Source organism: Fusarium subglutinans (genome assembly GCF_013396075.1).
Source record: "Fusarium subglutinans strain NRRL 66333 chromosome Unknown NRRL66333_c0000296, whole genome shotgun sequence".
NCBI lineage: Eukaryota > Fungi > Ascomycota > Sordariomycetes > Hypocreales > Nectriaceae > Fusarium > Fusarium subglutinans.
The window spans coordinates 1-26,397 of record NW_023502359.1 but is presented as its reverse complement, the minus strand read 5'-3'; the positions used below and the strand labels follow the sequence as shown (position 1 = coordinate 26,397).

At 49.8% G+C, this 26,397-nt stretch overlaps 8 protein-coding genes across 8 annotated transcripts; 3 read left to right on the top strand and 5 right to left on the bottom strand.

Moving 5' to 3' along the window:
• Positions 1-1,755: 1,755 nt before the first annotated feature.
• On the bottom strand, positions 1,756-4,432 carry FSUBG_12888 (condensin complex subunit 2; the record flags this gene model as incomplete). The annotated part of the gene is made up of 4 exons (XM_036677721.1): positions 1,756-2,007; positions 2,070-3,650; positions 3,702-4,284; positions 4,338-4,432. 4 exons carry the CDS (start codon positions 4,430-4,432, stop codon positions 1,756-1,758), a joined length of 2,511 nt encoding a protein of 836 aa, XP_036531647.1.
• A 1,189-nt stretch (positions 4,433-5,621) lies between these two features.
• Positions 5,622-8,777, top strand: FSUBG_12887 (cation exchanger; the record flags this gene model as incomplete). Its single annotated transcript, XM_036677720.1, has 2 exons — positions 5,622-8,398; positions 8,447-8,777. 2 exons carry the CDS (start codon positions 5,622-5,624, stop codon positions 8,775-8,777), a joined length of 3,108 nt encoding a protein of 1,035 aa, XP_036531646.1.
• A 1,113-nt stretch (positions 8,778-9,890) lies between these two features.
• On the top strand, positions 9,891-10,815 carry FSUBG_12886 (phosphomannomutase; the record flags this gene model as incomplete). The annotated part of the gene is made up of 3 exons (XM_036677719.1): positions 9,891-9,995; positions 10,047-10,504; positions 10,563-10,815. The coding sequence occupies 3 exons, from the start codon at positions 9,891-9,893 to the stop codon at positions 10,813-10,815; spliced, it is 816 nt and encodes a 271-aa protein (XP_036531645.1).
• A 282-nt stretch (positions 10,816-11,097) lies between these two features.
• Positions 11,098-11,517, bottom strand: FSUBG_12885 (WW domain protein; the record flags this gene model as incomplete). Its single annotated transcript, XM_036677718.1, has 1 exon — positions 11,098-11,517. One exon carries the CDS (start codon positions 11,515-11,517, stop codon positions 11,098-11,100), a length of 420 nt encoding a protein of 139 aa, XP_036531644.1.
• Positions 11,518-11,590: 73 nt separating this feature from the next.
• On the bottom strand, positions 11,591-14,801 carry FSUBG_12884 (WW domain protein; the record flags this gene model as incomplete). Its single annotated transcript, XM_036677717.1, has 2 exons — positions 11,591-12,323; positions 12,373-14,801. The coding sequence occupies 2 exons, from the start codon at positions 14,799-14,801 to the stop codon at positions 11,591-11,593; spliced, it is 3,162 nt and encodes a 1,053-aa protein (XP_036531643.1).
• A 2,366-nt stretch (positions 14,802-17,167) lies between these two features.
• FSUBG_12883 (DNA mismatch repair MSH3) lies at positions 17,168-20,587 on the top strand (the record flags this gene model as incomplete). Its single annotated transcript, XM_036677716.1, has 3 exons — positions 17,168-17,945; positions 17,995-20,539; positions 20,578-20,587. The coding sequence occupies 3 exons, from the start codon at positions 17,168-17,170 to the stop codon at positions 20,585-20,587; spliced, it is 3,333 nt and encodes a 1,110-aa protein (XP_036531642.1).
• Positions 20,588-21,174: 587 nt separating this feature from the next.
• Positions 21,175-22,707, bottom strand: FSUBG_12882 (uncharacterized protein; the record flags this gene model as incomplete). Its single annotated transcript, XM_036677715.1, has 4 exons — positions 21,175-21,701; positions 21,773-21,927; positions 22,069-22,307; positions 22,354-22,707. The coding sequence occupies 4 exons, from the start codon at positions 22,705-22,707 to the stop codon at positions 21,175-21,177; spliced, it is 1,275 nt and encodes a 424-aa protein (XP_036531641.1).
• A 2,454-nt stretch (positions 22,708-25,161) lies between these two features.
• FSUBG_12881 (geranylgeranyl transferase type-2 subunit beta) lies at positions 25,162-26,197 on the bottom strand (the record flags this gene model as incomplete). Its single annotated transcript, XM_036677714.1, has 2 exons — positions 25,162-25,778; positions 25,834-26,197. The coding sequence occupies 2 exons, from the start codon at positions 26,195-26,197 to the stop codon at positions 25,162-25,164; spliced, it is 981 nt and encodes a 326-aa protein (XP_036531640.1).
• Between the last annotated feature and the right edge of the window lie 200 nt (positions 26,198-26,397).

The window sequence follows — 26,397 nt, the reverse complement described above, 5'->3', positions numbered from 1 at the left end:
TATCCGATACCCACGCATAATGATGTCAAGTCTTTTCCATTTCATGATTCGGTCTTCAGGTGGATGGTGGTACACGTGGACGAGTGCTTATAATGGCTGCTGTGGTAATATCGGGTCGCGCAATCGCGGTTCTGGCGTTAGGTGCTTTGACTTTGGGTTGGAAAGAGGTTTGAAAGGGTCCAAAAAGTAGCATTCGGAAGTCATGAGGAACTTGACTGGTATATAGTTGCAGGGTTATCAACGTTTGTAACTGGATTATTCGAGGGCACATACTCTGTTGTTTTTTAGTGTGCAATGAATTAGGTATTACAAGAAAATGATCAGGAGTTGAGTATGGAAACGTACGGCAGTAACAATGCCAATTCATGACATGTTATATATATATATGAGTGAGTAGTGCGTGTCTACATCGGGGAACAAGATTGGTGTGCTGATTCGAGGGATTTGGCAGGAGTAAGACCACCACCAGATCATTGCGGCGAGAGAGGGCCAGTCCCGGGATCTTGGTAATTCGGAAGACAAGGGAGGTTGTCGATTGATGTGTATTGTATAAGGTACCTATGCTACAGACATATAGGAGTTGTGGCTGGATAGGTACCTAGGTAGCTGCTATCTACGTGTGTAGTAGTAAATCGAAGCAATAGGTACCTAAGTACCTTAGGTGGGCGACATAGTAAGGTAGGTTATGAGGAGAAGTCAAAGACGAGAAAAAAGGAGAAGGATGAACAAAAATGAAAAGAACGAGACGATCTCAAGGGTCCTTCCTTATTCAGACTTATCTACCTCCGGAAAGTTGCTTTGTTCTTGTTCTCTCGTCTGCTTTGGCCCCCCCCACAATTAATCAACATCGTCATAAGGGTCCAGTTTGTAACCCGTTTCAACGTCATGGCGCAGCCACAAAAGCCTATGAGTTGGTCAGAGACCAGGATACTGGGGTACGTACTTGACTCGATGGCTCCACCCTGTCAGACCTGGGCGTCTACCCCAGGTACCGTAAAATACAGATCTTGAGTAGGAGTTTATCTGTTTTACCTGTACAAATGGCAAAGCAATCAGGATCTGATCTTGAGCATATGAGCTGGAATCTTTCTCTCTAGGTACTGGGGTTCCTATATGAGTTGGTTTGCAATACCATGTCTCTGCAATCCTCAGTACTTACTTACCCAGATAATAGGGCTTGTACGGCTAATCAATTCCCTTTAGCCATAGGAATTGGAAGTATTCACGTATTGTATTATATTAGATTAGATAATAGAATGATTAATTTTATAGCATTGGTATTCTAGCAGCTGCGAGATTAGGAAATGGATGCCAAGTCATGTTACCATTGACCAAGTACTAACATTGAGAAAACTTGGATGTGAACTAAGAGACCACAAACGCTCACTCACTCAAAAATTCAAACTTGCTTTCTTCATATCTGCAATAAAATGGAATGAACCCCGCGAAAAGAGGCTGCAAATGAGGATCTTCCAGTCGGCATCCACATGGTGCAAAGCAAAACTCATGAGTATGATCAGTTAATCATTCCTTCGTGTCCTTCATTCAAAACAAGTACTCTAGATGTTGTTGCTGTTGACTTCTCCCCCCCCAACGCCAGGATATCACATTATCTTCCATGCCATACCATGCATTGCTAGGTGTCTCTTGAACGACTCCGTAAGCATCTCATGCATGACTCGTCAAACAAACAAATACATGGCCACTTCATAATATACTCAAGACAAGTGGTTACATAGTTCAAAACCGCTCCCGCTATTCACCCTCGACAATCTCCGCCGACCAATCCCTGCGGATCTCAAGTTCCGACAGGCCAGGTGTGTTGTCAATCACAAGACCCTTCTCATTGGCCAAGTGCAGAAGGCAGATAAAGCAGAATGAGGTTGAAATATCATCCATCACCGGCTTGGGATATACGGTCTGCAGATTGTTCATGATCTCTGTGAACTTGAGCGTCTCTTCTTGCTTAGGTTCGCTGACATCCACTGCTTGGGACTCAGGTTGTTTCTGCAGTTAGATGTGTTAGCATAATGCCACGTCGTCGTTTTGGACTGTGCAGGATAACTTACTTGAAGAATGTCAACATCCATGCCCTTCCACAACTCTTCCTTCAACCTTCGCACATCCACCTTCTTGGCTACCCTAGCATATTGCACATACTCGGGTCGTACGCGCCTCGTTTGGGTGACCAGTGTCGTTCCAAATGCTCCAGTATTAGTTACTGTCTCTCCATTAAGCAGAGCCGTGAGCCCTCCGCCATCAGTGAGTCCAGCTTGCCCGTCAAGCCCTGGTGAGAAGTGCTCTCTTGCGTCCGCAAATTCTAGATCGTCATCGTCGTCCAAGTCACCACCACCGGGGAATGGCATGCCATCGTCCTGGAAGAAGTTGGCATCATAATCGCCTTCAGGCAACACTGTCTCATCCGTATGTTGCGGAGCCTTTTGGTTGGCCCAGAATGCTTCGTCCATTTCACCATCAGGTTGAATATCTGCCCCGGCATTACCAAAGCCACCCCCACCACGAGAGCTGAAACCTGTGCGTCGTTTGCCCATCCGTGCCTTTGGCTTGAGGAACAGGCTTAGTAGAGACTTGGAGTTAAAGTGCTTGTCGTCGGGCAGAAGATTGCGTGACTTGGACTTCCAATCCTTCTTGGGCATGCTAATGGCCGAATTGTTGGTGGCTTGTGTATGAATGATATCCGAAGTGTGTGAATCCAGCGGTGCGGCAAAATCGATTTCAAAGGGCTCTTTCTCTTTGCGCTTCTTTGTCTCTGTTGCCGGCTTACTCACATCCTTGATCTTCCTTATCCTCCAGTGCTCCGCGCTCGCCCAATTCTTTTGCAACGCCTGGTCGAAAAACCCAAGGATGTCCTCGTGCATCTTGTCCGCCTTCTGCGCGCTCGTCATTGAAACAACGTATTCACCGTTGCCGTCGATCTCATCCCCCTCACCACCCTCTTCACCAGGGCCAGCGTCGTACACTCGCATCTGTGGCTCCAGGGCGGCTTCTCTAGCCCAAGCCTCGCCGCCCTCACCAAAAGCAACATTATCAGCGGCATCGAAGGCTCCCAGGGCGAGGTCATCATCATCGAAGCCTGCTGCTTCGTCACCATCGATTACGAGACCGGAAAAGTCACCAAGCGCTCCCGGGGTCTTTTCCATGTCCTGGTCCTGTCTCCAATCGTCGGGTGCCTTCAGGAATGGAATATCCATGGATCCCGAAGGATCGCCAAGATCAAACGTCTTGAGAGAAGGACAAACATCAAGCTCGTCGAGTCGGTGCAAGTCGGGGATGAACTTGGCACCGAGAACCCCAACATCGATTTCGACGTCGTCGGCTTCTTCCTCATCTTCCAGATCCTCCTCCTCCGGATCGTTCTCGGCCTCCTCGTCCTCTCCGTCGCCCTCTACATCGCCGGTCTTCGTCTTTCCAAGGGTGGTGGCATCGCCATTATCGTCGCTACTGTCAAAGACGATACGTCCTTGTGAATCGATCATTAGATGGTTTAGAAGAAGACCCTTGGCGCCGCCCTCATCAAAATCGGCGGATGCCTTTTTGAACAAGGGATCGACTGCGAATTCAAGCTCAAACTTTTTGAGCTGCAGCGAATTGAAGGAGGGGGCAAGGGTTGCTTCAGATGATCGTTGTGTCTAGTAAATGTTAGTTTGAACCTTTGGGGAGTGTCCGGATGTCTGCTATACCTTCTTCTTGGGCTTCTTTTTTACGTTACCATCCTCATCTAGTTCTTCTTCGTCGCTCTCGTCGGCATCCTCGCCATCTTTGTCTTTCTTCTTGGCGGTGTTGCTATCGGCGAGGCCACTCAATAGCTTCCCTGTTTCCGTTGCGACGCTGTCCACACGGTTGGTGTAGATCTTGACGCATCCGTCCAACGTACAGCTGGCCTTTTGGAAGTTCACACCGTCGCCTTCCTTGAGGAGTGACATATCGTGAAAGTAGTCTATGAGAGCGAAGTTCCATGAATTTGTGGCGTTGATTTTGTTGTCGGTGGCCATCTTCATCCATTCTTCGAAATTGGCGAGGAGCGGCACACGCTTCATAGGCGTGACCGCAGAGCCTCCGACCACAAAGCCCTCGTCATCTTCGATATTGCTGGCGCGGCCGCCGCGGGGAGTTTGGGGATCACCGTTCTCCATGTCGTCAAGGCGAAGGCCAACCTTGCGAGGAGTTGCGGCCTTCTTGATCTCGTTAAATTGTCTTTCGTGGAGAGCTCTCCTGGAGCTCATGCGCTGGCCCTTCTCTGACACATCGTCGTTGAGGGGGATTCTGGATAGTTGCATTAGCACACCGCAGTTGTTGCTGGGGAATCGATGACTGACTTGACGGGTGACTGCGTTATGAATGGTGAGGCCGTTCTAGAGCCTGTGTTGTTCCTGGCACTCCCCGTCCGGGGGACTTGAGCAACTCGAGGCATTTTCGATTTGTTTGTGTGGGTTTTGGGGGGATAAAAAGGGCGTGTTTGGACGAGGCCTATCGCGTTGTCGTCGTCGTGTTGCGGGACCCCCTGGCCAAAGTAAACAAAATAAATGCCAACTGCTATGGAGGTAGCACGAGGGGCGGGCGGTGTGTGGGGTAACCTCAATGGTATGTTATTGTTTAGCCTTAGGCCCCAACTGTGGCTGGAGGTGACAGCCACAGCCCAAAGAGGCACGGAGGTACGGATATGTACTCTCCGTCTGAAACGGAACATCACGGACAACAGACGCTGCCAAGGCAGGAACAGTCCAAACAACCCAATGGTAACTTACCCCTGCCCATGCCCATGCACCTAAGTTATCCCGTCTGATCACCAAGTTTGCAGTAAGCACGTGGCGCAACCTAACCTAAAGCAAGCACGTTGGAGATGAGAAGCTTAACCAAGAGACCCGACGTTGGACGTGCAAGCGGCAGAGAAGTCGGTGTACTGTGTCGACTTGGAAGCAAGCAACTCCTGTCATGTTTAGCGATCAGTCCGTCACTGGGAGCTCTGAACTGGATCAGCTGTGTCTTGGTGGCTCCTGCCAATCATGGAGCTAGTAAGGTAGCCACACCTCACTCATACACTAACTGTGGCAAGCACTCTTTAGTAAGGTATATCTATCTCGGTTATGTCTACTACGTAAGGTACCTACCTACCTACCTATCTCTAGGTGAACATGGAACAGGCGGCCTCCCTTCATCCTCGTCACCATCACCAAACTAGGTTGTAACAAACCCGTCGCAAAGAGACGCTAAAATGCTGGAAACTGGATTTCTGCATGCTACAAACGGGAAAGTCGATGCATAACGGGGGATATTAAGATTCTCGATCACCGATCCACGATTCCCCCCTCGGTTAAGTTAACGTGGGAATGGGGCATGCCACGGACTTGGGAGCATGTAACGTCAAGATACGACCGACACTTTATTAAACCTTTAAACCTTACCTTATCTAGCACTGAATCCAATTCTTGTTTCTCCAAACATTTCCTCTGCATCTTTCCTACTCCTCTCCCTGAATCGCATCTCAATTTATATTCTTAAGCTTCATAAGACCTGTTCTTGTTCATTGTTTTTCTTTCTCTTTCAAGATCATAATGGCATCCAGAGAAGCTACTTCATGACATGACGATACCAGTTCCAACATGACGAATACCACCCCCCGTGGGCTTCTTTGCCCCATCAACAAGACTACCAAAGATTCCAATGCGACTCCCAGACGTTTTCCCAGAGGCAGCCGCTTACAGTCTCGTCCTTTCTATACTACGGTCCTCCTTCTATCAGTCTTGACTGCATATTCATTTTTGTCGCATACAACCTTCGCGCAGTCCGTCTCGAATCGCGCGGCAGATCCCGATTTGCTCTTCAAGCGCAGTTCCTCTGCGGTCGAAACCCCCGAGTGCAATCAAGTCCATGACGCTGTGGACAAATGCGCCTTTGTGCGTCAATACTGCACCGATGATGATGCCGGGCTTATACACTATATTGAACTGTATTATTGCTCTTTCGGCAATGCAAGACCCGTCGCATTCACAGTTCTCGTGCTTTGGCTGGGCCTCCTCTTCACCACCATCGGCATCGCTGCAAGTGATTTCTTCAGTGTCAACCTAAGCACGATAGCGACAGTTCTTGGCCTGAGCGAGAGTTTGGCAGGCGTCACATTTCTCGCCTTTGGCAATGGGTCTCCCGATGTGTTCAGCACCTTCGCAGCCATGGGCTCTAATAGCGCCAGCATGGCCGTTGGAGAGCTAATCGGCGCGGCAAGCTTTATCACAGGTGTCGTTGCTGGTTCTATGGCATTGGTGAGGGAGTTTCGTGTTGATCGGAAGTCATACACACGCGATATTTGCTTCTTCATTCTTGCGGTCGTCTTCACCATGATCTTCCTAGCTGATGGCCACCTACACTTATGGGAGTGTTGGGTGATGATAGGGTACTATGGAGTGTATGTCGTTACTGTTGTAACATGGCACTGGTACTCCACGAGACGCAAAGCTAGACAACGCAGAGAAGGCGAAGCGCGCAGCCATGTGTATGCAGCTCTAGGTCACTCCAGGGACGAGTTAGCCGGTGAGCCATATAGAGACGACCCAGATGATGCTGGCCCTGGCCCTGGCACCGCGCACGCTACGCCGCCTGATATCTCGCTCCTTGAAGCCGGGCCCAGAATCGAGGTTGACGGTACGCCTCAGCGAGCTGAAAGCGACACGTCTAGTGAAGACCATGATCGCATGGTTGCAGCCGAGGTTGCCAGTAGCATGCGAGTTCTGCGGGGTCGTGGAGTTAGACGAAACACAATGACGCCCATCCGACCTAGTCTTGTAGGTGCACTGGAATTTCGGTCTGCTTTGGCGCAACTACAACGCGAGGGTAATTTACAGCTGTCCACGATCCCAGGTAGAAGCTACTCGGATTATCATGTGCACCGGCGCAGGCAGACCACCGCAACAATCGCGGAATCGGCTCGGTCTGATGGCCAGTTGGACCCCAACACTGGTGAGCACGCACCTATAAGGAACAGAGCACTCTCTTCTGGAGACGTCCCAGTTGGTGTGACTACTCACCCGGACCTACACATTCCACGCCGCAACGGATCTGAGCCGACGTTGTCCGTTCCGGGCTCAACAGCCAGTGGAACGAGGGCATCAAGCCCCAGCCCATCCTACACTGTAGGAGGAAACTTGGCAGCGCCTCCTGTCGGTCCTAGTGGGACCACCCATGATGCGCCTCCAGAAGACCAGAAAGGACAGCTGCTGACTCCCGAGCTTCGCCTGCAAATACCTTCCAGCCGACGTAGCAGTTACAGCGACCGCTCCTCGCCTAACACGCCTTTCCCTATGTACAGTGACTCGCCAGCACTGCTTACACCTAATTACCAGGTTGACCCGATTGAGTTTGTGTCGCCAGGAGGAGTATCACCCAGTACCGTTGCACCGGGTCCAGCAAGCCGTGAGACACCATTTGCCGACTTGCAACTGACAGTCGATGCACCATCACGTCCTGTTAGATGGTGGCCTTATGCCGTGCTACCAGCTCCCCATGTCTTGTGGGCAACTTTGTTCCCTACATTGCAAGGCTGGAAAGAGAAGACGGCATGGGACAAATTTGTCAGTGCCATCTCCGTCCCAAGCATCTTTCTTTTGGTGGTGACTTTGCCCGTCGTAGACTCGGAAACAACAGACGGCGAATCATCTATCCTCGAGGCACTCAATGACCACACCGATCATTACCATCACGATCATCAAGGTGTTGGGCACAATGCTCCACCCATATCAATCGAGCACTCGGCGATTGAGCCAGAAGGAGAGTCGGAATGGGAGCGCTATCGTAGACACACCATCACAAGCCGCGGCAACAGTCACGTTGGTCTTGCGACAACACCCTCTACAGCACATGCTGCAGACGGAGAGACTCTGGCTGCCTCGCAGTTCTCTCTGGGTCCACCGGCCATAGTGGCAAAGCCAGCTTCGGATTTGCATTCATCCAGCAGTGTCAAGAATGACTGCACAGGCTGGAACCGATGGCTCGTGGCGCTACAACTCTTTACTGGTCCCCAGTTTGCTGTCCTTGTGTTGTGGGCCAATACCTTGGAGGAGTGGGAGAACCCTCATAAAACTTTAATCCGTATGGTGCTTTACACACTCCTGGCATCTCTCATTCTTCTCGGTGTCATGGTCGTTTTCACGTCAGAGGACAGACCCCCTCGTTATCATTATCTGCTTTGCTTTATGGGATTCATAATTAGTATTGCTTGGATCTCAACCATCGCAGGCGAGGTTGTAGGGGTTCTCAAGACAGTTGGTGTTATCTTGGACATCTCGGAAGCGCTATTAGGTCTCACCATATTTGCTGCTGGCAACAGTGTGGGGGATCTAGTCGCTGACATAACAATAGCACGGCTTGGGTATCCCGTTATGGCTTTGTAAGTACGAGGGCTTCCTTGAAGGACCTGGGCTAATATGATATCTAGATCTGCTTGCTTCGGTGGCCCTATGCTGAACATCCTTCTGGGCATTGGTATCGGCGGTGCCATGATGACAATCCAGAAGGCGAACAAGAAGCATCGCAAGAACCCCAGTCATCCCATCAAGTACAAGCCATACCGCATTCAAGTCGGTGGGACGCTGATGATCTCAGCTATCACACTACTTGTCACGCTCGTGGGCTTGCTTATTGTTGTGCCCATGAACAAATGGATCTTGAGTCGCAAGATTGGATGGGGACTGATCACTCTCTGGGCAGTGAGCACAATCGTAAACGTGATCGTCGAGCTCACTGGAGCTTGGGGTGAAATGGCATAGCCTGCCATGGACTTGGTTGGGTTTAAAAAGGCGTCTTTGTCTTATTCATCCATTCGTTGAGCGACTGTTTAGACCCAGCAATAACATGTCTTTGCCTTTTCTTCTTCTTCTCTATTTATTTTTTTGACGAACGAGAGCTGTTTTGAGAGATCTTGCCTGATACAAGTATATATGGATATCCATCAGGTAATGACCATTCATCTATCCCGAATTTAATCCTTGTCCACTTGTTCACCGTGCTCACCTCGAAAGAGGGACCCACTGGTTGCTGCGAGCTACCTTATTTAGCGGTGAGACTGGGCGTAACAGGTGACCCACTAAAAAGTTTCCTTGCGCTAGTGGAGGTTGTGAAGATCTTTTGGTGGAGGGGTAACAAGGAGAGGAAGACTACCTAGGTACCTTAGGTAAGGTACCTACCTAGAGCAATAACGAATTGTCAGTCCAGAGCATTCAAAACTACCTACCTTAGATGTGATACCTTAGTACTTAAGTACCTAGCCAATCTTCCTTGATTGCTGTTACTTCTTAGAAGCTTGGTGATGGTTGCAACCATCATCGATCATCTAATTATCATGGTCCTCAGAAAGTGTTGCCTTTAATCCCAATTGCATCCATGGATCCAATGTCAACCAACAGTGGACCAACCCCTGGATCTCTAGCGGTAAACGTGGCCCAAGGGATGTAAACTAGAGAAGAACTTTGAGAAACCACATCACTTCCTCTCCCTGTGTCTGTAGATTGTTGGTCCTGTGTTGTTATTCCCAACGACTCTGCCAAGATCTATATGATAAAGAAAGTCCTTGGAGCCACCAAGATCAGCATCTTGGATCCAGTACCTGTGTTACTTGAGGTGTAAGGTAACGTAAGGTACAGTGCCTACTACTAAGGTAGTTCATCGTCAAGTCTGCCCCGCATTGAATTTCATCGTACATGCTCTGTAAAGTACCTACTAATCTACCTAGCTCCCCATCCTTGCCCCACCTTCTCCCATCCATTTGTTTAGGTAGTGTCGAGTCCCCTCCTCAACACCAAGGAGCTCCCCTATCTATCTCACCTTGTTCCTGTATCTTACAGTCTCGGCTCTCTCTTTTCCAGACGACAACTGCATTCACAATGGCTCTCGTATCCCCTCCCTCGTATACTCCTCTCCAGGAGCGTCCTCTCAAGGACACCATCTGCCTCTTCGACGTTGACGGCACGCTCACACCCGCACGCCTGGTACGCTCAAACACCCTGTCCTGAATCTCTTCCAGTCGCTAACCCATACAGGACGCCTCGCCCGAGATCCTCGACATCCTTCAGAAACTTCGCTCAAAGTGTGCTATCGGATATGTTGGTGGCTCGGACTTCGCCAAGCAACAAGAGCAGCTAGGCAAGCCCGCCGGACAGCCCGTCACCGCCCTATTCGACTTCTGCTTCTCCGAGAATGGCTTGACTGCCTTCAAGCTCGGCGAACCCCTCGAGTCGAACTCCTTCATCAAGTTCATTGGCGAGGAACAGTACAAGGAGCTTGCCAACTTCGTCCTCCACTACGTTGCTGATCTCGACATCCCCGTCAAGCGCGGCACCTTTATTGAATTCCGCAATGGAATGATCAACATTAGCCCCGTCGGTCGTAACGCCAGCACTCAGGAGCGAAACGACTTTGAGGCGTTCGACAAGGACGCAAAGGTTCGGGAGAAATTTGTCGCTGTTCTCAAGGAGCGATTCGGCCACCTCGGCCTCACGTACGTATGATCCCTAATCCGCCATTGCATGCTCTGATTTCTGATATTCTCCGGACAGCTTCTCCATTGGTGGCCAGATCTCCTTCGATGTGTTCCCCACCGGGTGGGATAAGACTTACTGCCTCCAGCACCTTGAGAACGAGGCCAAGAAGCCTGATGGTATCGCCTACAAGACCATCCACTTCTTTGGCGACAAGACATTCGAGGGCGGCAACGACTACGAGATTTACACCGACTCCAGGACAACTGGCCACTCCGTCACCGGACCTGAAGACACCATGCGTATCCTCAAGGAACTCTTCGATCTCTAAGTACATATTTGGGCGTTGGAATGAGATTCAAAAGCATATATACACCATAGAAACGAGACCAAGAAACATGCAATGTTTTCATGAATATCCGGCCAAATGTGTTTAAAATTGACCCGTCTCATACCCGTATAATCCTGCTAAGCTCGACAAACTGATAATCAACAAGGTATCTTAAGATGTATATATATATGTCTTCGTAATATCGTAGAAACGCTATATGTGCATTATAAATGGCGAAATCCAGTCAGTGTCCTTACTTCAGGGTCCCACTACCACTAAGAATCATCGTCCATATTCCAAATGAGGGATGATGACAGGGCCATATTTAGTTGGTGCCGTGAACGCTCCGTCACCCTGAACCACAAAGTCGACGGCCAGGCTCACCTTGGACAGGCCCTGTTGTGAGCCAGTCAGGCTGGGGTTAGGGCTGAACGGTGTCTGGGGCACTGCTGCCGCTGCGTCCTGATCGTATGAAACAAAGGCAACGTAGTTTCGACGACCCATGAGCTTTTTGAGCTCTCTTGCGGCGCCACTGGCATCAGAATGGAAGATCTCCATCATATCTTCTTTTGTGTCCGACACCTCGTGCGTTGACTTCTTGCCATTCTGAGGTACGTAAAGCGTCTTTTGGTTGTGCAGCATCTTGAGCACATAGTTGCTCTGAGGTGCCGCCACGATAGGGGATGAGATGACCTGGTACATGGTCTTGTGATCACCTGGGTGCGTGGGGTCGTGAACCAACCCAGCTCCTGAGGCATTGACGTCTGCGGTAATGTTAGCCTGAGGATCTCAAAAACTGATATGTGGTAGTCGACTTGCCTCCAGAGAGGAAGGTCATTCTAATTCCCTTCTGCTGTGAAATGCTTTGCAGAGTTCGGATCAGATAGGTTCTCTCTAGGTCCTTGGTGTCGTGAGTCCACATATCCTTGAGCACTTCTTGAATGTCAAGCTCGCCAAACTGGTTCAAGACATTACCCATGAGACCAGTTTTTCCGACAGCCTTCTTCACCTGCGAGAAGCCTTGTGCAACCACATCTTTACCACCGACTACGCCTGCAACGGAGCTCGTGACCTTACCCAGAATGTTGTATGTTGTGTTGACTGCCTTTTTGCCCGCAGCCATTGTGTTGGCAAGGCTCTCCACAGTGTCCAAACGTGGATACACAAGTGGTACCGAGATCATCCAGATACAATGCTGTACGCTTGGGGGAAGTGTAGCAACTTTGGGGAAGATCCCTTGGTATGTTGGGCCTGCCATTACTTGGGCTTGGGTACGCTCGGATCGGCAATCAGGGCCAACAACCACCACAGCCGGCCCGAGGTACTTCACGAAATGCCAACCAGTTCCAGTGATAGTGAATATGTCGTGATCGGTGCTGACGTTCCGCAGCATCTCTACAGTGGTGTGGTGCTGAAACAACAGGTACATCTCTGTGGCAATTCGTCCAATGTTCTTGAACATTGGTGAAGATTGCATATAGTCTGGGTATGAGCCATATCCATCAAAACTATTCGGGTCAGTACATGTAACAAACTGCATGCTAACAGTGCACTTACATATCGTGGTCGTCAATCTGAAGAACATGGGGGATTTGCGCAAACGCCTCACGAAGGAATGGTTGATCAAAGTGGCTGGTGTAGTAGTGGAAGTATGCGTGGGCGACATCCTCTTCATGTCGCGCTGTCCACTGGACGTTCTTCTTGTTGTCACGTCCACTCATGGCAAGCCACTGCTTGAGGAGAGGGACTTCTTTCCACAAACGATCACCGTAGATCTGGTCTCCCAACCCTAACTGAACATGAAAGCCACCGCAATCGACATTCTTCTGAAGGACGTCCTTCCACATGAATCCAACTCCACCAAGCTTAGCTCGCTCGTTCTGTGAAGTACCTGCAGCGAAATCGTTGCCGGAGTGTGCAATAAAGCGCCAGCTAGTCTCTTGGCGCCCAGCTACGACGAATTCATAGCGAGTGCATCCAAGGTGAGAGGTAACTGCGTATGTCCAACGCTCAGTACCAGCTTCGGACATGGGCAGTTCTAGATCATATTTATAAAATTTCCATCTTTGGTGTGTGAAAATTGGGCGAGGTTCAGCTTGTCGTGGATTGGGTGCCAGGTCGTGGCTCAGGTGAATATGGATTGTGGGTGGTTGAGGAGCATCTGTCACAATCAGAATACTACCCAGCCAAAAGCCCTTCTCGATATCCATGTTCACATATCGTAGATAAGGGCCAAAGTAAACGCCATTCGTAGGTTGAATTCTGTACATATCAACCCCCGCGCTCGGTGGAGGACCGGTGAACCCGGCGGCTGTGGGTGTTGCTGAAGCTGCCACACTCATGATGCTCTCAGCATAACCAGGGGTATGCGGTGGGAACATCGGAGAGGCCATGGCTTGCTTGCCGAACATCGGCGATGCCAAAGGGTTTCCATAAGTCGAAGCGGTTGGCGAGAGAGGAGCTTGTTCGTGAGATATGGGGTTTGGTCCCTTTGGGAACTCCCACTGCGTAGCTTGAGATGCCAGATGGATATAATAGTATTGTCCGGAATTCTGATCCAAATGGGCGATCCATCCCTCAGGCAAAGGTGGGGGTGAGGCAGGGTTTTGGGGTTCGAAGGTCTGGGTAGGGGCAACAACTTGCTGCTGAGAGGGTTGCCCATTCTGCTCAGGGTGCGGTTCATTTGCAAACGCAGGGTGAGGGTCATTGGCAAACGCAGGATGGCCTGGGTGCTGAAGAGCAGGTGAAGCAAGTCCACCAGTAACAGTTGAGGCTGCAGCTACTGCGGCGGCCTTCGTTGGCGCTGTCGATGCAGTCGCCTGCTGGTTGGCTTGAGCAGCGGCGGAACTTGAGCCGGCTTGCTGGGGTCGTTGCTTCTCGTTAGGATAGGACGTGTTTCCACCGGGGTTGAGACTCGAGTATGCCGGAGGGGGTGAGTTGGTGTTCATACGTTGGAAGTCTTGCTCCAACACACTGACTTGCGCCTGGCCCTGTCCTTGCCCTTGCCCTTGCGGCTGTGGCTTTTGTTGTTGTTGCTGCTCGGGTTGTGGGGGAGGACTAAACGACTGGTGTGATTGTGCCGGACTCGAAATAGCATTCATGCCCTGGTACACAGTCGGAGGACCAGATGGTGCTTGGTCTGGGGTCTCGGTCGGTGTCCATGGTCGTTGAGGAGGAGGCTGGTTTCCATACTGCGCGAGTCTTTGGGAAGCGGCCGCACTGGGGGCGCCCAGGCTGTTAAGGGTAGCAGTTCCAGAGATACCAGCGGCGGCATAACGGGCCTCAATAGCATCAGCCGGCGCCTGTCCTGGCTCCACAATCGGGGTTTCGGGAGGGGGAGGCGAGCCACGGCTTGCCCGGGTCGTTGAAGTCGAGGCAGTTGAAGCAAAGCGATTGACTCCTTGGTCGTTCATCTTGAGTTGTTGGACAGCGGCAGGCTGGGCTGGCACATTGCTTGATGGGCCAGACGCAGCACCAGGTGGCGGATAGTAGGTTTTTTGATAACTGGGATAATTGTTGTTAGAGGAGCCAGGGCGGTGGCTATCGGCCAGAGGACGTTGAAAAAGATCGGTGTCGGCGTCGGGACTTGTGGGAGAGCTGATAGGTTTTGGAGCAGCTCCTCTTCGCTCAGCGAGACCAGGTTTCTTTCCTGGTGGGCTGGTTTCTAGTCGAGGGCTGGTGTCGTTGTATGCGGAGCCGAAGGGCTTCGCAGGAGTTGGTTTACGAACGTCGTCGTCGTCCGGGAACGGCAAGGGAGCCGCAGAGCTGGAGGCACCAGGAGGTAGAGGGAAAGAGTGCTTAGAGGCAGGAGATGTGGACGAAGGAGGCGCAGGATATCGGAAAGCAGAGGATCTGCCATCTTTTGCAGGTTGGGGGCTCTGAGGTTTGAATATGCGCAAAGGTTCAACGGTAGGGCTGTCGCAGTCTTCAGGGGCAGGCTTGCTGAGAAACATTTCCTCATCTGGAACACCACGACTGCGATCCATCTTGATATACGACGGCGCTTCTAACGGAAGATACGGAAGCGAAGTATGCGACAGTATGCGATGTGGGAGTTCCCCAATGACGGCGGGGTAGGTGAGCGAGCAACAGAACGTTCTGTTTGAGCTTGATGACGCAGATGGCGAGGCGCAACGGAGGCCACGGTAGCTGGCCTGTTCTTGATCAACAAGTACAGACTTGAAAGGTCAACAAAACTCTTGAGTGATGTGCCTTCTAGGTAGGTTTATCTTGTTTGGGTTGTTGGTTGAGCGGGGTTCGACCGTTTGGGCTGTATCGGCTGAAGTGACGTGGGCTTGTGCGCCCGTGCCTACAGGTAAGGTAGGTACCTAGATTAGTACCTACTCAGGTAGTTAGTGCCTTCTGTCTCCCGTGGCGTTGGTTGTGCTTGTTTGTACCTGATTGAGGGGTCCCAGCAAAGTAGGTCGCAGAAACGGCCGCGTCAGGTACAAAACTCTGATGTTGGTTTCAGAAGAGTGAAAAAGTGATAAACGAGATTCACGGGACTTCTTTGTAGAGAACAAAAGCGCATAAGAGAAAGATAGAAATTAAAAGGGAAAAGGGGGAAAGGATAATCAAGAGGGGAAGAGGGTCTCTTCTGCTCAAGCGCCGTGGTCTGCTGGATCATACAGATTACCTATGGGGGCTTCCAATAGCATACAGCAGTTGGGAGGCACCTCGTTAAACCGAAGTGAGGTGGCGTGGCGTGGCCTTCAACCGTAGGAAACTAGAGGGAGTTTACAAGTACAGGGGGATTCTAGCACCCAAGCTAAGGTATCTACGAAAGGTAAGGTATGATTGAAACGTAGGCCGTTGCTTCATAGAATAGATTCTACATACAGTGCCAAGGGGATGCAATAAAACTTCGGACCTCTATCCTATGTAACAAAAGTCCTTAGGTATACTTAGTGTAATTTAGTATAGATATAGAGGATCTTAGACTAAGTAATTTCGGCACCTCAGTTTAACGTCAGAAGTCTTCTTACACCCTGAGGAGTGCCTATGAAGTCCTGGTAGGTACGAAAAGCTTGGTTCTTGCTATTCCCATCATGGATAAAAGGTACTAATGTACTATTTTCCCGAGCACAACGGATGTAACCGTCCGAGTTAGCCTAACAAAACACATCTTTCTTATCCGGCGGCAACAGCTTCAAGGGCATGGAATGCGTCACTCTCACAAGATAAATATCGAGCTCAGATAATCTCAAACTCACAACCTAACTAAGTTTCAAAGACACTAGGAACGATGACAAACTCTGATTGGTTCCCCCGAACAGGCTGTAAGCGCCCGAGAGCTCAAGCTAAAGCTTGGAAGCCATCAAAAGCGGGGCCTCGGGAAGAGCCTTGCAGGGTTTGGGGGCCAAAGAATAACGGGAGGGTGGGGCATTTGGGGTAAAATCATGGATCATGAGAGCTCTGGAGCTCATCATGGGGAGCAACATAGCCTCGATGCAAGCGCCCGTCTTTGAAGCCAAGAAATGCATGTGACCAACCGTGTTGAATTTCTGGCGGCACATTAAAGAATTATGTGATAACGAGATTGTGAGTTTTAGCGAGGTCCCTCACTTCTGTGATAACTAACACTCTTAGCACAGAACGAAGGAAATGACTGGCGCGACAGTACAGAGTAAGTCGAGTCACTGGAGCTCCCAACATGAACAACAATAGCCTAACCACGTCAAATATTTGACAGACACACATCATGACTTTTCTAAGGCACATGTCAACATGTCAATACAGAGTAGACCCTGACCAACTAGTGGCCTATGCTCCTATTGCCGGGGTTTAGCTGATCATTGTCGAGTGGAGTGCAGGAATGCTGTATGTATGTACGGAGTATAAAGGATGCGGATATGCAAGTGATTAATTCTTGATAACCTATCCATTCATGTCTATAGCGCTTCTTTCACCTTGTAGGCGTAGGTATTGTAAGGAGTTGACTGGGAAGTACTCAGCATGGATCTTGTGATGAAAGGGCTACAGTAAGTTGCCGCCTGTGCCGAATCAAGATCAAGTCCATAATAGGTGTTTTCTCTGCCTCGTTAACATATTTCGGTCAAGCAAGATTCAGATCAAAATCAACACTAAGTCAGCACTTGCTGAGGTTGGGAGTACAGGTAAGGTATACTCCGTAGATAGGTAGGACATGATATCTTGTCCGGAGTGCCAATTTAAGAATTGCCTAGAATGGAAGAAATGTGGGTCATCCAGCCACTCAACGCGTCTCAACTCCCGAGACGCGCTTTCTCCAACGTCACTACCTCGAAATTCACGGGGTAGATTGAGGGTATCAAATGCGAACACCCCCTATAGCTAATGCCATTTACAACATCCACAAAGTTCAATCTCCAACATGGCTCCCACTCCGAAATCGAGCGAGAAGAAACAACAGTCACTGACTTCATTTTTCACACCAAAGACCGTTAATGGCTTAGCAGCAGTCTTTGAGAAGCAAAGCCGAGCACAAGCTGCCAAGTCGCTGTCACAATCGCAGCCACAGCCATCCAGTAAAGATAACGAGTCGCCCTCGCGAAAACGAGCTTCAGATGATGCAGGGAAAGAGAATGAGAAGCCTGGAAAGATTCTGAAAAGAGCCAGAGTTGATGACACTCCCGTCAATGAAGACACAAGGACATTCTTCTCCAGATCGAAAGCTGGCGATCAAGAGACCATAGGGACACGGACAGAAAGATACCGATATGACGGTTCCAGTGCACCGGCCACCCAAGATGGTGACAAGAACACGGAACCGATCCAGAACGAGGATGAAGATGCGGAAGAGAGGCGACAACACCAGGAGCTACATAAAAGATTCGTCAAGAAACTCGGCCATCCAGATGCACTCGCATGGCGTCGCAATCTCCAAGATGCTGCGCCGGCGGGTGAAGATGAAGATGCCGACCCTGATGAGGAGGATGCTCCAGCCCCTGCAAAGACGAAGAAGAAAGGTTCCAGGACAGGCAAACTCACTCCTATGGAGATCCAGTTCCTTGACATCAAGAGAAGACACATGGACACAATCCTCATCATGGAAGTGGGTTATAAGTTTCGATTCCTTGGCGAGGATGCTCGTATAGCAGCCAAGGAGCTGAGTATAGTCTGCATTCCAGGCAAGATGCGTTATGATGAACGTAAGTTGTCATTCCTGCAGCCTTGAGCGCATAATTCTGACCTGTACAGATCCATCAGAGGCCCATTTAGATCGCTTCGCCTCGGCGAGTATCCCGGTGCACCGTCTTCCGGTACATGCAAAGCGCCTGGTAGCTGCCGGACACAAAGTCGGTGTCGTTCGTCAAATCGAGACTGCAGCATTGAAGAAGGCTGGAGACAACCGCAACACCCCATTCGTCCGCAAGCTCACCAATCTCTACACAAAAGGTACATATATCGATGAGAATGGTGAGCTGGACCAGAGCGGTGGTTCGGGGGCCCCCTCGGGCGGTTACCTATTATGTATAACGGAATCCAAGGCCAAGGGATGGGGCACTGATGAGAAAGTTGATGTTGGAATCATTGCCGTACAGCCAGCAACCGGAGACATCATATACGACAGCTTCGAGGACGGTTTCATGCGGAGTGAGATTGAAACGCGGCTCTTGCACATCTCCCCTTGCGAGTTCTTGATCGTGGGGGAGCTAACCAAGGGTACTGATAAACTCGTGCAGCACTTATCAGGCACCAGCACGAATGTTTTTGGTGACCGGAGTCGAGTCGAACGCGTTCCCAAAAGTAAGACTATGGCGGCTGAGGCGTACTCCCACGTCACTCAATTCTACGCGGACAAGCTCAAAGATAATGCCCGAGACGAAACTGCCGCCGCCCTTCTCGACAAGGTCTTGAAACTTCCTGAGTCTGTCACCATCTGCCTCTCGGCTATGATTAATCATCTCCAAGAATACGGTCTCGAGCACATCTTTGATCTCACAAAGTACTTCCAGAGCTTCAGCACACGCTCACACATGCTAATCAATGGTACGACCCTCGAAAGCCTCGAAGTGTACCGCAATTCTACAGATCACTCCGAAAAGGGCAGCCTGTTCTGGGCGCTCGACAAGACACTCACGCGCCCAGGGCATCGCCTACTCCGAAAATGGGTAGGACGTCCCCTGCTCGATCAACAACTTCTCGAGGCCCGTCTCAACGCCGTAGAGGAGCTGCTCGAGAAGCAATCATCCGTTCCTGTATCCCAGCTCGAGTCACTTTTGGCCAACACCAAAACCGATCTTGAACGCAGTCTTATCCGCATCTATTACGGCAAATGCACACGCCCAGAACTCCTCTCAGTGCTTCAGGCCCTCCAAAGGGTCGCGAGCTACTACTCCACCGTCAAGAGTCCTTCTGGCGCCCCCTTTTCTTCCTCTCTCCTAAACGATGCTGTCTGTGCACTCCCACAAATTCTTGACACAGTTGTGTCCTATCTCGAGCGCATTAATCTTGTCGCAGCCCGGAAGGATGATAAATATGGCTTTTTCCGTGATGAATTTCAGACAGAGGATATGCAAGATCATCAACTTGGTATCGCTCATGTTGAGCACGAGCTAGATGGCCATCGTGCCGTTGCCGCTGAGAAGATCAAGAAGAAGACCGTCGAATATGTCACTGTTGCTGGCATCGAATATCTTATTGAGGTGCCCAACACAGATATCAAAAACGTCCCTGCTTCTTGGGCCAAGATTTCTGGAACGAAGAAACTCTCCCGCTTTCACACGCCCGAGGTACTTCGCCTCATCACGGAGCGCGACCAACACCGCGAGGCCCTAGCTGCTGCCTGTGACAAGGCCTTCAAAGATCTGCTTGCCTCCATTTCTGCAGATTACCAGCCTCTTCGCGATGCCGTATCTGCTCTGGCGACCCTCGATTGCATTCTCTCACTCTCTAAAGTTGCCGCTCAGCCAGGCTACTCTAGACCCTCCTTCCTCCCCTCAACCGTTGACCCAACTATCTCTATTACCAACGGCCGTCACGCTATTGCTGAGCATACTCTTGACGGCAGCTACATACCCTTCTCTACCAGCCTCATGCATCCTTCACCTCTCGCTCACCTCATAACTGGCCCCAACATGGGCGGTAAATCTTCTTTCGTTCGCGCCCTTGCCCTCATAGTTCTCCTTTCTCAAGTGGGCTCCTATGTCCCAGCCGATGCCTTGTCTCTCACCCTCTGTGATGCTATTCATACACGAACGGGGGCTCGCGACAATCTCTTCGCTGGCGAATCTACATTCATGGTTGAGGTCTCTGAAACAGCCCGTATCCTTCGATCGGCTGGCCCCCGAAGTCTGGTCATTCTTGACGAGCTAGGCCGCGGTACCAGTACTCATGATGGCGCCGCCATCGCTCAGGCTGTGCTACAGCATGTCGTCACTGAAACCCGCTGTCTAACACTCTTCATCACACACTATCAAAATCTAGCGCGGGTAGCTGAAGGTCTAGATGGTGTCAAGAACGTTCACATGAAATTCAAGGCAGAGAAAGGAGAGGATGGCGAGGAACAGGTCACGTTCTTGTACGAAGTTGGCGAAGGTGTTGCTCATCGATCTTATGGCCTGAACGTTGCGAGGCTTGCTCGTATTCCCAAGAAAGTCATTGATGTTGCTGCCCTGAAGTCGGAGCAAATGGAGCAAGAAATGAAGATTCGTCGCTTCAGGGGTGTTTGCCATGCCTTGTCGGACGTAATACATAACGGGCCGGATCAACTTGACCAGCTGGTATCAGGCATTGAACAATTGTAAGTAACATCACAACTTTACTACGTAATGTTTGCAGGACTCGATAGAAAAGAAATATAAACCCAATGTCAGAATGACTAATTTCCCATAAAATGCTTACAATGTCTTCTGTCTTGACACCCCATAACTCCAATGTCAAATGATATGTCCTTCTCCCCGGACACCAAAGTCCCCCTAGTTATTCTTTTCTCATGACACCATTTTATATGCCTCTTTGAGGCCCCAGATTCCCCATACTGATTGTCTGAGCGCCACTTAACATTGTCCCAAGGTAATCGAAACTCCTAATTGTGTCCCTACCCGGTACCACTTTGTTGAAAGTTCAAAAAGAAAGAAAAAAGAATGTCAAAAACGCAAGTCGGTAAAAATTGGCGTAGGGAGTCGTACGTAATATGTACAGCATTTTCATATATCTGGGAGGTTAGAACTTTCTTTTACTCATGACGATGATGGCTGTCAGCCAAATGGTTACCTCGGTGGCGGTCATGAGGGTTGAGAGTAATGATCTATCATGACTTGCCATGATCTGGAAGACTGAGGAAGTCCATTGATGTATGTGGATCTTGTGATTCTCGTCTATGCCTGTAGGACCACAAGACACATGTCTTGCCTTCTTCGGTGCTCATCATGTCAGTCACATTTGTGAGTCGTCCACTGTAAGGCCGTGGGAGAAGTCCATATCATTTTCTGTACCATTCAGATTCCAGGGTGCACTCATGCTTAGCTCTTGCTCCTCTCCAAGGCCACCATTGTTCTCATTTGGCTCACAAATTTGTGCCTGTGGTGTTTTTATTCCTCCGTCATTGTGTAAGTGGTCTTGCTGTCGGTTGATAGAAGTGAATGACAATGGGGAGAATGTTGCATTTGGTGTAGCTTGGCTGTAAGGATTCAAGAATGGCCTGTCATGAGAAAAAAGAGGGTTGGTTCCAGGCACTCCCATGAAAGGACTGCTGTTTGTTCCTTGTGTTACATCTCCTGTGATTGATCCTGTGTAGTCTTCATGTTTCAGCTGGAATCCATAGTCTGCGGCCAATTGAAACTGGTCTGGGCCAAGTCCTCGATACTGGTCGAAATTTGGAGGGACGAACGGAAGGCGTGACGAAGCATTGTAGATGGTAGCGTCTTTCAAAGCATACGAAGCTTCTACGTGACTGAAAGTGCCTGTTTGTGTGTAAGTCCAAATCCAGAATCTAGTTGTGAATAATGATGGCTCAGGTGTTCCTCAAACTGACCCGGAGCATATGATTCAGGTCGAAGTGTGTTAGATGTTTCTCGGCCTAGAAGTTGTCGCGGTGCTAGATCTCTTGGATGTGGCGTGGGAGAAACAAGATTTGAATGAAGAAAGTTGTCAATGCTTCGAGCCCCATGCTTCGTGCGAAGGTCGAATCTAGTTTCGGTGTCAGTTTTTCTTACAGAAGCGGCACTAAACCTCACCTTCTGTCATTCCGAGTGGCAGGAAGTGGAGGTTCACTGATTGAAGCTTTCATTTCGTATTAGCGATTTTCCCCTTTTTCAGTTCGCACAATACCCACCTGGCCGGTCCTTTTCATCACGGAAAACATCGTGGATATCTTGCGGTTTTTCTGGTGGAGGATATGTCTTGGATTCTTTCTCGCGACTTTGTTTTTTTGTCGTGTTTGTCTTCTTTCCCGTACCAGGTTTTGGACCACGAGCAGTACCACGGCGTTGCTTGGGAGCGTTGGCCGAGATTTCAGCTAGAGGTGTGGCCTTCTTGCGCTTCGTTTTTGGAGCTTTTCGTGGTGGTGTCTGACAAGGTTAGCATTTGGAAGGGACTTTCTCTCATGGTACATACTGATTCTTCCTGGCCAGGAGCAGGAGAGGAAGCATCATCATACACGTCCTTCATCCTTTCAACTTCTAGTTCAGATGTCATGATGACTTGGGTAGGTTCGATACGCTCCGAAGCCCTCTTCATTCTGTCGATTACGGACTTGGGCTTCTTTTGGTTCCGAGTCCGCCTCATCTCGTCGTCGGCAAGATCCATTTTACCCATTCCTGGCCACACTTGGCCCTTCAGCGACATTGAGTCGGCTCCCAGAGAGAATTCTTCTTGAACATCTTGATCTTGTTCATGGTCAAAGAAGCCAGGGAAGATTGGGAAATCGTCGAGAATTTCGTCTCCTTCGAGCTTAATCGCGGGGCTCATTGATGTCTCCTGTTTAATCTTCCGCTTGTTTTGCTTTCAACTGTTAGAAAAAGGAACAGCCACCTGAAGGAGATATCACTACCTTGACAGAGGCAAGATTGGTTCCTTGATTGCGCCGGCTACGAGCCTCTTCCTTCAACTGCTTTGCTCTCATTCTATCAACCAACAGTGCCTCAATGCCATTTTGGGAGTACTACTCCTCGTAACGTTGAAGTTTGACCGCGGCGGTGATATCTTGGTGAGCCTTGAGCTTCGTTTGGGTTTCGTGATGAAGGTGTCCTTTCGAAGCGATATGAGTAAGAAGATGTGAGACATCCGAAAAACGAGGAGTCTCAGGGCACACGGAACAAAAGAGTGGGATATGTCGACTGATAGAGCTGGCTGTATTGTCTCCTGGTATCGCTGTAGTAGCCATGACCTAAGCCATAACGTAATTGTCAGTAACTCTTATTCAGTAACGACTCAGGGCGGCTTTTCAACGAATTGATTGGGCTACGGTACCAAGGGAGCTATCAATGGCGTGTAAAACGGCTTGCCCAGCGTTATTCTCCTCGTCTGAGAATGAATGGGAAAGGGCTGACAGACAGGTCAAAACAAGGGCAATAGTGAGTGCAATGGGTTGAGATGGAGATGGAATCAAGTTCTGGGTCGAAAAGAGCAGGTCTTGTGCAAGTGAAGATAAGGCGAAGTCTGTGATCCAGAAGAAGGGAAGACAAGTAGCTATTGAAAATAGGTACGAGGGGAAGTTGCTTACCAGTGGTGGCTTTGTGGACTTCCTACTTCGAGCCATGATTGCGGCTTATAGCAGTAGAAGCTGAACCTTTGAATTGATGATGCAGGATCGACTCCTTGTTGCTTCTCATGGATAGCAGTCGGCCGATGGGGGAGTGGAAGGGAAGGAAGGCTTGACTTGGAGACTTTCCGGAACGCAGTTTAAGATGAAGTTGCAACGTCTTTGAACTTGGAAAGTGCTGTCTACCACGAGATCAGAAGTCACCTTCCCTGTTTACCTCGAATAACATACCTGGACAGCAACGGTTCTGGGAGGAGAATTCGCGCGAAAGATGTGTATCTCGATACGTGAAGAGCGGCAGTCTGCGGAAGGGTGCAGAAGCTTCCCATACCTCTTGGACCTCGCTCCTTATTGTGTCTTAATCAAAGTCCGTTCCTGCTAGCTATTGCTTCAGACTAAGTCAAAAGGACATGGCGCTTGAGAAAGAATCGAGTTGTCCTAGGTAGGTAGCCTAAATACTGTAGTAGAAGCAATTAGCACGGTCGTTTTCCTGATTCCAGTGCCCAGATCTTCTTATTTGCAGCCAAGGAAAGCCACCATGACTACCATCTTCCCGGCTCTTATGTCATTTAGGCTGTACCTAAGTAGGCAGGTACAAAGGGAGAAAAGAAGGATTTGAAACTCACTGTATCTTAGTAGGGATTGTCCTGCTAGCAGCAAGAGCTCTCGGGACACTGTTGTGAAGATGAAGAACAAGTTTCCTTAAGAAACAATGCCAGTTATGCGAAAATACCGAAACATTCGGAATCGAAAAGTAAGGATTGAAAGGCTCCTGGGAGGTGTACTCAACGACGTGACTAAGAAAAGATATCTACCTTGGTAGGTAAGGTACCTAGGTACTAAGGCACTCAGGTGGGCTGGCAATGAGATATCAAAGGAAGAGGAGATGCAGGTGATTCGGATGATTTTGATACATCGTAAGTCATAAGGTAACCTCAGGTTAGTAAGGTACCTTACCTACTAACTACCTAAGTAGGGAGGATCAGAAGTCTGGGGAAGGAGGGGTGCTTGAAGAGGGGCTAGCCAGGTCTGGCTTCCAGGGGGGAAGGAGCGTGTCGGCAGGTGCCCTGAAAGTCCTGTGAGCCTCAGGAAACATTCTGAGGCATGAAGGGCAGGCAAGGATTTCAGCTAAGTGCGCATGGAACAGGAGGCCAGTTACATCTCATGCCGGAGGAGACGGCCAAGCACTGTTCTTCATATACTAGTATCGAGAAATACCAGGGAAGTATGTGATAACAGGGATGCGTGTGATAATTGTGGCCAAGGAGGAGACATTTGCAGCACGAGGAGAGCCCGCGGGTGAGCTACCTTAGGCGATTGCGTCTTCATTGGCAGGAAATTTTGTATTGACATTGAAAGATACTTAGGTGTATTAATTAAGGGTAGTACACTATCGGTCCAACATGACCAGGCTCAAAGTGATAAGACCGTCCACATGGTCTTGACAAGGTCGATAAATGTTTGAAGGACTTCACGGGACTAACACCACGGAGTCAAGCGATGTCCCTGAAAAAACCAACAGTTTCCTCTTCCCTCAACCATATTCACATGCTATCACCGAACAACGTCGTAAGCATGTGCTATGAATGGTCAGAGGGTGGTGGCTGGCACCATTGGGTAAGTTGTATAGGGGAAAGACGGGCTCATAGACGTGTAGACGATCAGCCGAGAAGTCTCTTTGTTATCGTCTTGGGCATGCAATATACTGGATCAACTGCCTCGAGACCTGGATAGCCCAGAAGACTAAGACCACACAAACCGAACTGGGTATGCCAAACATCGACCATGTTACCAGGTCGATCAGAGATACCACCAGTTTCGGTATCTTGACACTTGAGAATGAAAGCGATAAGCGCATCGCGCTCGATCCAATGAGTGCGCTCGATCATGGCGAGACTACTCAATACCCACCAGCTGTAGCACACATCCTCGTCTTTTTCAGGTCGACCGTTAAGGCCACCACAGGGAACTTGTCTCTCGCTCAACCATCTGCCGAGCTTCTCTTTGTCCACCAGATCAAGCCGACCAACTATAGCGAGGGCGGCAACGCAAGTAAAGATCTGACCCGAATGCGACTCCGCACCAGGCCCTGTTCCATAGCCACCGTCAAAGTTGGCACAGGCGATGATGTGTGCAACGGCCTTGTCGACGTTGACAAGGGACATTAGACCGAGTAGGGACAGAGCATTGAATGCACCGTACAAGAACCGGGTATCCTCCTCGCCCCATTCATCCCCGGCAAATGTACCAGTCTCTTGATTCTGCAGTCCCGCGATGACTGTTGGTGGTCAGTGGGTGCATAGGAGGCACTGTGGACCTTGCAAAATACCTACACTTGCCAACCTGGTTCTTGCCTTTGCCTTTTGTTTCCAGCTGGTCGAGAGCATCCATCATGGCGAGAATCTGCACAGCACTTACTGTGGACAGCATGTGAGCATCATGGCCAGGTGCTGCACCGAACCCGCCATTTTCATGCTGACAAGATATAATGAAATCGATGACATCCTGTCGAGGGAGAGCCTCTGGCCGTCCCAGGAGGAAGAGTGCGTTTAATCCCCAATACAAGCCATTGAGTCGCAGATGCTCAGTAAGCCAGTAGTCGAGATCATCCTTTCTTGTATCCAGGCTCTGTACATACTTCACGTGAGCATCGACAGCGAGTTCAGGACCTTTTTGGTCTGTCGAGTCTTGGGACATATTGTCAAAGGATGAAGTAAGTTGAACGAACTCACTGAGTTTGACCCGGAGAGCATTTTCTAGGTGGACTGTTACGTAAGCGTTGCCTGGCCAGTGGCGAGTCATACCCGCACAGCCGGCTGTGCGTTTAGTTATCTGCACAGCTGGCGCTATTAAATTAAAAAGAAAAGCTATTAAAAAAGGGATTTTAAATTAAAATA